This window comes from Humulus lupulus, chromosome 1 (genome assembly GCF_963169125.1).
Source record: "Humulus lupulus chromosome 1, drHumLupu1.1, whole genome shotgun sequence".
Classification (NCBI taxonomy): domain Eukaryota; kingdom Viridiplantae; phylum Streptophyta; class Magnoliopsida; order Rosales; family Cannabaceae; genus Humulus; species Humulus lupulus.
This window is the reverse complement of record NC_084793.1, coordinates 193,711,203-193,721,395: the sequence shown is the minus strand read 5'-3', so window position 1 is coordinate 193,721,395 and position 10,193 is coordinate 193,711,203. Positions and strand designations below refer to the sequence as shown.

The following is a 10,193-nucleotide window of genomic DNA, read 5'->3' as shown; positions in this document are numbered from 1 at the left end:
TAGTATGTTTTCCATGCGTATAAAAAAAATTAGGCACTCGTGTAACTAACTGTTTGGACTCTGATTTCGGTACTGTAAATTATTCAGAATTTTATGAAAATTGGTTGGATGCATGTTATAACTATAATGTACACCATCATGCAAAAAAAATTAAGTTATAATTTCTCCAAGTGCCAAAAATAGAAAGGGGCAAAAGTGATGCCCCTACCTAAGAAAATGCATACAATATATATATATCCTATATAAAAAGTGTGTAGATAACGAAAATTATTGATTTTAATAGTTTTTTGTTAGCTTTAACATAATATTCTAAATATTAAGCGGAACATACCTTTAAAACTAACTAAAGATAGATATTTATTAATTATATTAATATAAATTCAAATTCAAATGTTATAAATATTATTATTATAATAATATATAATATAAGACTAGTTATTTAATAATTATATTAATATAAATTTAAATGTTATAAAATATTATTATAATAATATTTAATACAAAATTGGACATTTAATACTTATATTAATATAAATTTAAATATTATAAAATATTATAATAATAATATATAATACATAATCTTAATTCTTATTAAAAAAAATGATGATTTATGATTAAAAAAGTTATCATATTATATATATTTAAAAAAATTATAAACAATATTTTAGTTTAATTTTTCATTTAATATGTTTATGTTATTCTTTTATATATACTATTATTTATTTATTTTGAAATTTATATGACAATAATACAAATTTAATAAAAATAATTAATAAATTTTATATATAAAACTAAACAAACATGCACTGCTTGTATCTACTATATATATATATATAGCTTCTTAAGTAGGGGCATCAATTTTTCCCCTGCTGTAGATGCATTTTCTATTTTGGGCACTTGGAGAAATTATAAGCCAATTTTTTTGTATGACTGCATACATGATAGTTATAGTAGGCATCCGGCCAATTTTCGAGAAATACAAATAATTTAGGTTCACAAAGTCGAAATCAGAGTTCAAACAATCTGTTTTTCACTCGTATAAAAAAAAATCAAGCACGAGTGCAACTGACTGTTTGAATTCTGATTTCGGCATCTTAAATTATTTGGAATTTCTCCAAAATTGGCGGGATGCATATTATAACTATAATGTAAGTCACCATATAAAAAAAAGTTGGGTTATAATTTCTCTAAGGGCTGAAAAAAGAAAATGCTCCTACAATAAAGGCAAAAGTGATGTCGAAATCAAAGTTCAAACAGTCAGTTACATGCGTGTCTAATTTTTTTTATACGAGTGGAAACAGTCAGTTTGAGCTCGAATTTCGATACTGTAAATTATTCAGAATTTCCCGAAAAATTGGCGAAATGCCTACTATAACTATCATATACGCTGTCATATAAAAAATATTAGGTCATAATTTTGCCAAATACTGAAAATAGAAAATGCCTATAGTAGGGGAAAAAATATTGTCCCTAACTAAGAAGCTTATATATATATATATTTATATACTAGATACAAGCAATGTGCAATGCACATTTGCTTATTTTTATTTATATAATTTATTAATAATTTTTAGTAAATTTATATCATTATTATATAAATTTCAAATAAATAAACAATATTATATATAAAAAAAATGACACAAATATATTAAAAGATAAATTAAATCAAAATATTATTTATAATTTTTTAAAAATATATAATATAATAAAATTTTAAATATAAATGATAATTTTTTAATAAAAATTAAGATAATGTATTATGTATTATTATAATGATATTTTATAATATTTAAATTTATATTAAATATTTAATTTTGTATTATATATTATTATAATATTTGAATTTATATTAATATAATTATTAAATATTTTGTATTATATATTATTGTTGACGGTGAAATCTCGTCAACGAAATTAGATCGGAAAACTCAAAGGTAAGTCAGGTGATGTTTATATAAGAACTAAGAATAAACTTTAAGGAAAAGTAAACACAGATAAATGATGGAGCAAGTCCTGGTATATTTCTCAATAGCCTCTCCTTACAATGGATTTTCCAACCCCTCATTCTGAGGGGTCAAGCCCCTTTTATAGCTGGGCTCTAATAGCCCCTTATACATGGTGGTCCCGTGAGACAAAATAGTACAAAAGTACACTGTCAGGGTAATAGCACAGGTGGCAGTGGTGTGGGAAGAGTGGTGGAGCAGATGATCATAGTGTCAGCCTGGTACATAGTCAGAGGCGTGCATATAGTGCCTCCACTCTCTGGATTGATCTGTACCTCCACTACCTGTGTGGTACAGGTGTCAGGGTCATGCTTCTGTCCTCCCCATGGTTGTACGTCATGCACCCGTACACGTACGAGTATTATGTACCCAATGGTTATTCCACGTCCTACTAAGTGTAGGGAAGCTCAGGAAGAGAGATAAGGCTTCTTCAACGGGGCCTGCTGCGTGTGTGATGAGGCATGATGCCTACAAATGAGATGAGGGGCTTATCTTGTGAAACCATCACTTTGCATCCCCCATACTACGAGGCTCCTGATATATGGCCGAAGGGTGTTTAGTGGAGGCTATGTCTCTTGAGGCCTTTGACGTGGCCGGTGAGCGAGGCGAGGCACACGTGGCCCTTAGGCGAGGCCTTTGGGGACGAGGCCGCTATATACACGCGTGATTCTTGGGCGAGACCCATGAGGGCGTGGCTGCAAGGCATGCGCGACCCTTGGGCGAAGCCTTTGGGGGCGAGGTGAGGTGACCTCACTGCGAGCCCTTGGTGCGCGCGGGGCGCGAGGCGCATGTGCGCGCGGGCGCGAGGCCCCTGGTGCGTGCGGGCGCGAGGCCCCTGATGCGCGCGGGGCGCGAGGCCCCTGTTGTGCGCGGGGCGCGAGGCCCCTGGTGCGCACGGGGCGTGAGGCACATGTGCGCGCGGGCGCAAGGCCCATGTGCGCGGGGCGCGAGGCACATGTGCGCGCGGGCGCGAGGCCCCTGGTGCGCGCGGGCGCGAGGCACATGTGCGCGCGGGCGCGAGGCCCCTGGTGCGCGCGGGCGCGAGGCCCCTGGTGCGCGCGGCGCGCGAGGCGCATGTGCGCGCGGGCGCGAGGCCCCTGGTGCGCGCGGGGCGCGAGGCCCATGTGCGCGCGGGGCGCGAGGCCCCTGGTGCGCGCGGGGCGCGAGGCGCATGTGCGCGCGGGCGCGAGGTCCCTGTTGCGCGCGGGCGCGAGGCGCATGCCTTGGTGAGACATGGGATACATCCTAGGTGCGAAATGTCTTCTTGGCGTGAGGTCCTTGGTGTGAGACACCTCGGGGCAAGGCTAGGCGCATGAGGTGTTGGCATGCGCGGGGTGCAACGGGGTGCTGCTAGAGTAGTGTTCGCGAGGCTGGGGCCTTAACTTCGAGGGGCATGGATAAGGGCCATGTGTGCATGACAAAGGCGTCTAACAAGGTGATGCGGCTTGGGGGCCTGGAATGACCTCGTGAGGCCTAGAGCCCTGCGAGTGTTTAACACTTTGATGGCCTATAATAACCTTCTGCCTTCATCGCGTACTTGGCGCCTTTGGTGCCCCTTAGCTGTTTACTTCTTTAAGGGACTAGAAACTTCTTTTGTTTTTCTTACTTGGTGGATTTTTGGCATCCACAATTATTATAATAATGATATTTTATAACATTTGAATTTAAATTTATATTAATATAATTAATAAATATTTATTTTTAATTCATTTTAAAAGTATATTCCTCTAAATATATAGAATATTCTGTTAAAAATATATAAAATAAAATTTACAAAAATTTACTAGCCCTACTCATATATGTACCACAAGACAACAAAAGATCACACGTAGCTCTACTGCACGAGATAATAATATACAAGTTTTCATTACAATTGACAACGTATTGCTAAGAACATAGGCACGTGAACCCTTTATAAACAAATTCGAGGCTGCAAGAGTCACTCAAATTCCAGTTAATTACTTGGTACCACTCAAGGTTTCACAGGTTGGCTAAAATTAATGGAGACTACCAATTATATCATTATTCAACAGAAATAGCGGAAAATCCATATAAAATTATTTTAATAAAATAAATAATAAAAAAACGAAAAGAAAGAAAAGAAAAGAAGAAACTGGTGCAGTTGGTGTCTTTATTTACTTCTACTAAACAAACACTTTCTCAGAGAGCTAGCTAAAAACAATAAGCAAAAAGTCCAGTAATGAAAACAGATACAGAAAGAGCTGCCTCAATGAAGAAACAAGGCTGTGAGATTGAAGCCATAGGGATCAACTACAAGATTCAAACAGAGAACCCTTTTAAGATTTTCACCAGAAAACCACATCAGAGTCATCAAGCTGTTGATCGAGAACCAGAAGAGTCACCTAAAGTAATTGAAAAAGCGTTTAATAAAGGAGGCAGGCAAGTGTTAAAAGAGGTGAACTGCCGTGCTAAACCATGGGAAGTCCTCGCCATTGTTGGCCCGAGCGGAGCTGGGAAATCATCTCTGTTGGAAATCTTAGCAGGGAAAGTCACACCAGAGAGTGGTTCCATATTCATCAATGGAAAACCTGTTGAAGCTGAGTTCAAGAAGACTTCAGGCTATGTCACACAGAAGGACATGCTTTTCCCTTTACTTACAGTTGAAGAAACCTTGATGTTTAGCGCCAAACTGAGGCTGGGGCTTCCTCCAGTTCAGTTGAGCTCGAGAGTGAGATCACTGATCGAGGAGCTCGGCCTAAGCCGTGTAGCTGGAGCTCGAGTAGGGGATGACAGGGTCCGGGGCATATCTGGTGGAGAAAGGCGACGTGTTTCAATTGGTGTGGACGTGATTCATGATCCGAAAGTGCTGATTCTTGACGAACCAACCTCGGGACTTGACAGTACTTCTGCACTACAAATTGTAGACATGCTAAAGACAATGGCTGAAACCAGAGGAAGAACCATCATCCTCAGTATTCATCAACCTGGGTTTAGAATCGTTAAGTCCTTCAATTCAATCCTTTTGTTGGCTAATGGCTCTGTTCTTCATCATGGTACAATTGATCAGCTTGGTGTGAATTTGAGGCTAATGGGATTAGAAGTTCCTCTTCATGTAAATCTGGTTGAGTTCGCTATTGAATCCATTGAAAGCATTCAAGAACAAGTCAATAAAAAGCTGCCACAATTGCTATCAACAACAACAGCAACAACAACAACACAACAGAAGAAAGGAGATGCTCATGGTGAGAACAAGAGCGGCAAGTTCACTCTCCAGCAGCTATTTCAACAATCAAAGGTCATTGATGAGGACATAGTAACTGCCAGTATTGATTTCCCTCGAGACTTTGCCAACTCAAGGCTGAAGGAGACGATTGTTCTCACTCACAGATTCTCCAAGAACATATTCCGAACCAAGGAGCTCTTTGCATGCAGGACTGTTCAAATGTTGGTCTCTGGTCTAGTCTTGGGATCAATCTTCTATGATCTTAAAGATAATTTAATTGGAGCTCAAGAAAGGGTAGGTCTATTTGCATTCATTTTAACTTTCTTGTTATCATGCACTACAGAAGCTCTACCTATCTTTTTGCAAGAAAGGGAGATTGTGATGAAGGAGACCTCTTGCGGGAGCTACAGAGTCTCATCCTACGCTATAGCTAATGGCTTAGTCTATCTGCCATTTCTACTCACCCTGGCCGTTTTATTTACCTCACCCTTATATTGGCTTGTTGGATTGAACAAGAATTTCATGGCATTTTTGCACTTCTTGTTGCTAATCTGGTTGATCTTATACACTGCAAACTCGGTTGTGGTGTGTTTCAGTGCATTGGTACCTAATTTCATAGTTGGAAACTCAGTCATTGCCGGTGTCATGGGATCTTTCTTTCTGTTCTCTGGTTACTTCATATCACAGAATGAGATTCCAGGTTACTGGATTTTCATGCATTACATATCCCTGTTTAAGTATCCATTTGAAGGGTTTCTAATAAATGAGTTTTCTAACTCTGGCAAGTGCTTGGAGCACCTGTTTGGAAAGTGTATGATGACAGGGGATGATATTCTCAGAGAAGAAGGGTATGGAGAAGAAAGTAGGTGGAGGAATGTGGGAGTCATGGTGGGATTCATCTTGGTTTACAGGTTCATCTCTTATGTCATTCTTAGATGTAGATGTTCTCAAAGAGGACTAAAGAGTGTCCTCGTTTAAAGTACTTGTATTTTACTCTCTTTCTCTCTCTCACGAGTGTGTTTAATTGTTCACATGTTTTCGAATTTGCCTAAGATAGTAGTAGCATCTACAGAACTGTTATATTAATAAAAGAACATAGAAAAAGAAAATTGAAAAAAAAAAAAAAAGACTTTGCTACAGTTTCAGTACGTCATATGTGTTCTGATTTATGTAAACCTTATAATGAGAATCTCTCTTTTTCTCTCTTAGCTACTCCTTTCTTTCTTCCTGTTATTTATTTATTTTCATCTCCTGTTTCCCCTTGTGCTTGGTTAATATGCCTGATGCAAAACACGTTAATAAGGTAGCAAAGCTCTCAGCTTGTGGTGAGTTAATAATTTTACGTGGAAATATGACCACCTAACATAACTCAGTGGCTCCAAAAGTTGACACACTGACGAAAAAACAACAAATCTTATGTGATGTAAATTTACTTTAACATATTACAAGGCTTGTATGGCTTCACATACCCTATTAAATGGTTTCGTCAGTCGACGTAAAGCTTGGATTCTTGTTATAGGTAAATAATTCATAGCCATTAGAATTAACTCTGTGTCCTGTAGTCGCAGTAGATATTTCAACCAGACGACAGCAAGTATTTTAGCTGGCATGGTGATTGCTTTTAGCTTCTGCCATTTTGTCATGCAAGTAAATTGACAGAACCACCTCGTTAATAGCAAAGAAAAGTTTAGGAACTAATAGAAAGCTTGTCGATTGAAGCAATTTTATACTGAGCAAAAAATGTCCAACAATGACAGTAAAACAAATTACTTCAGACGATATATTTCGAGGGATTTCTTAGGTTTATCAAAGTTTATTAAACAAAATAAATTGCTTGGACTTCTGTATTATAAGACAATCAGTTAAATTCATTTTATTATTTGTGATCCCAATAGTGGGAGAAAAACATAATTGATCAACATTTTTGTTAGATGCAGCGCCAAAAAGAGAACATTTAGATAATAATTGACTAGATATTATATAGCAGCAACATCTTGTGGCATATCCATTATGTGGAATGAGGTATGTTCAACTTCGGAGTCACTCAGTTCTTCACAAACCTCGTGATCACATGGATCTGGGACATATCCAGCTCTCTTCATCTGTTTTGTAAGTGACATAAGAAGAGTGTATATTTCCTTCCTTTTAGGATGCCTTTTATCTTTCACTAAGAATACATGTACATGACCCTTTACCTCAATCCAACTACAACCCGGCTGCTTTATCACTCCTCGTTGATTCATCAACTTCCTTATTTTTACAACATCACCCCATTTTCCGAGCTCAGCATACATATTTGAAAGAAGAACATAAGGTCCAGAGTTCATAGGTTCTATTTCTAGGAGCTTTTCTGCCACATACTTCCCTAAGGTAATACTACAATGAAGTTTACAAGCACCAAGCAGAGACCCCCAAATAACAGCATCAGGCTGCATTGGCATCGTCTCTATTAAATTTTTGGCTTCATCAAGATGACCGGCCCGACCAAGTAAATCGACCATACACGTATAGTGGTCCTTTAATGGTACCAAATGATGCTCTTCGGTCATAGAGTAGAAATATTGACGGCCCTCCTCAACCAGCCCAGTGTGGCTACATGCACATAGTACCCCAATCATTGTGACATGGTCTGGCTTTTCCCCTGATGCCAACATTTTCCTGAATATTCCAAGAGCTTCAGTCCCATATCCATTCTGAGCATACCCCACTATCATAGCATTCCATGAAACGTGGTCCCTCTCCAGCATTTTTTCAAAAACACGACAGCCATCTTCAATTGATCCACATTTCATATACATGTCTATTAGAGAATTCCCTACAAAAATATCAGGCTCTTCACCATTTTGGAACCGAAATCCATGCTTCATTACATGTGAGTGAGCCTGCTTCCCAAGATGCAGGTCAGCAATGTTTGCACAAGCATTGAGTAGATTCCCAAATGTATAGTGTGTCGGCCATATCGACTCCCTTTTTAGGAGAAGGAAGAGTGAAAGTGCTTCTTCATTTTCCCCAATCTGTGTGTACCCTGAAATAAGTGCATTCCAAGAAACGACATTCCTCTCAGTCATCTTTGTAAACATTAACCTAGCAGCTTTCACACTCGCTGCTTTGGCATAACCACTAACCATAGAAGTTTCAGAGATTACATTCCTAATCGGCATCCTGTCAAAAACCCATCTAGCTTCATTGATTCTACCACATTTTGCATACATATCAACCAATGCATTTCCTAATATAAGATCATTTCTCAATTTATCACATTTTACAACCCGGGCATGAATTTGAAGTCCTTCTTTTACAGCCAACAAGCTTGCACACGCACTTGCCACACTGGCTAATGTGACCTCATCTGGTTCAAGTCTACAGTCCATCATTTTTAGGAAAACTTCAAGTGCTTCACTTGCAGGACCATTCTGCTCGTAACAACTAATCAAGCTATTCCAAGATACAACGTTTCGTTCTTCCATCCAATCAAAAACTCTCTGTGCCAAAATCACAATCCCACATTTAGAATACATATCAATCAGAGCAGACCCCATATAAACATCTGAAGAGTAACGAGACTTTGATATCAAAGCATGGATTTGAATACCCATTTTCAAATCTCTTAACCCCGCACAAGCACTAAGAGCACTACCAAAAGAGTAGTCATTCAACACAAAATCCTCCCTTTGCATCTTAATAATACATTCAACAGCTTCTTCATATCGGTCGCGCCGGGCAAATCCTGAAAGCAAAGAATTCCATGTGCATTGGTCATGATCAGGCATGGAATAAAAAATCTGGACAGCTTCATCAAGAAAACCCGACTTTGTTAATGCACAAATAATGGAGTTCCCAGTAAAAATATTTCTGTGAGGCATTTTATCGAACACCGTGCGAGCGTCATCCAAACAGCCACATTTTCCATACACATCAATGAGCCTATTCTGAATATAAATTTCAAAGGAAAATTGGGTTTTGATGATTCGAGCATGTACACGACGTGTGTGGTGAGCGGACTTGGAGCGGGCGCAAGAATCCAGGAGCTTGGCGAAGACTGTGGAGTCAAGGAAAGAAAGGTCTCCAGCGAGTTGTTTGAGGAACCGATGCCTTGCCATTCCATTATTTTGGAGAAGGTAGCATTCATAGACGTCTCTCTAATGAAGCTTTGAATGTTCTTCGTTGAGCTCTAGGCTTCGCCAGCAATGGAACTCGCTGATCTGACATTTGGAAATGAGTGTTATTTTAGCATGAAAGAAAGGGTTTTTGATTTTTTTTAAGGTATTTTTTCATCCATATAAATATATCATGAAATAATTACAAAAATCAAATCCAACTTTTTATTTACAAAAATGTCTTTTCAGGTTATAAAAAACTCGATTTCAAACATAGTATACCTGAAAAAAAAAAAAAACACGCAATCGTGAAATGTATGTTGTTCTGGGTTTTCAAAAGTTAGCTTTTGGTTAATTTTTTTTTTATAAAAACTTATTTTTTAACCATATTATTTTATACACGCTTTGCTTAGCTTCAAAACTTATTTAAAAACCAAATAATCATTTTTAGGTTATGTTATAGTGTTACAATAATATATAATAAATTACCAAATAACTAATTAGCAAAATTTACTTTTAGTATACTACAAAGTAATTTTTATATAATTTTTTTAATATTTTTAATAAAATAATCTAAAAATTAAGTTTTTTAAATTATCAATCAGTATCTTATTGGTATCGTAAGTGTTATACCAAAAATTCGACACTGCCACGTGGTGGCATGCGAAGCAATGACGTGTTAAGACAAAGTGGCGAGACACAACAATCACCACCAGTCACCAAGAGGAGTGGCCCTCGCCGCTCTCCCAACACCTAGTAAGAGGTGGGTCTCGCAAGAACTGGTCTACTTCTCCAATTGTGTGAAGCCAAATGATCCCCAGATGGTTACGCTAACACCAATCGTAAGAAGAAAAGAACCCTAACCAATCGCCCTAGCCAGTCAAGCTAGCCAAATGAGTACGCAGCACA

The 10,193-nt window shown here is 38.2% G+C and overlaps 2 protein-coding genes across 2 annotated transcripts; one reads left to right on the top strand and one right to left on the bottom strand.

Annotated features, from left to right (window-relative positions):
• The first annotated feature begins 4,048 nt into the window (after window positions 1–4,048).
• On the top strand, window positions 4,049–6,395 carry LOC133801990 (ABC transporter G family member 5). The gene has a single exon (XM_062240235.1). It carries the CDS (start codon window positions 4,204–4,206, stop codon window positions 6,163–6,165), a length of 1,962 nt encoding a protein of 653 aa, XP_062096219.1. The 5' UTR covers window positions 4,049–4,203; the 3' UTR covers window positions 6,166–6,395.
• A 649-nt stretch (window positions 6,396–7,044) lies between these two features.
• On the bottom strand, window positions 7,045–9,537 carry LOC133801982 (pentatricopeptide repeat-containing protein At2g13600). Its single transcript, XM_062240223.1, has one exon. It carries the CDS (start codon window positions 9,285–9,287, stop codon window positions 7,164–7,166), a length of 2,124 nt encoding a protein of 707 aa, XP_062096207.1. The 5' UTR covers window positions 9,288–9,537; the 3' UTR covers window positions 7,045–7,163.
• Window positions 9,538–10,193: the final 656 nt, after the last annotated feature.

Bases quoted from the DNA above. Each gene is read 5' to 3' on its own strand.
- LOC133801982 (XM_062240223.1), bottom strand. From the start codon at position 9,287: ATGGCAAGGCATCGGTTCCTCAAACAACTCGCTGGAGACCTTTCTTTC.
- LOC133801990 (XM_062240235.1), top strand. From the start codon at position 4,204: ATGAAAACAGATACAGAAAGAGCTGCCTCAATGAAGAAACAAGGCTGT.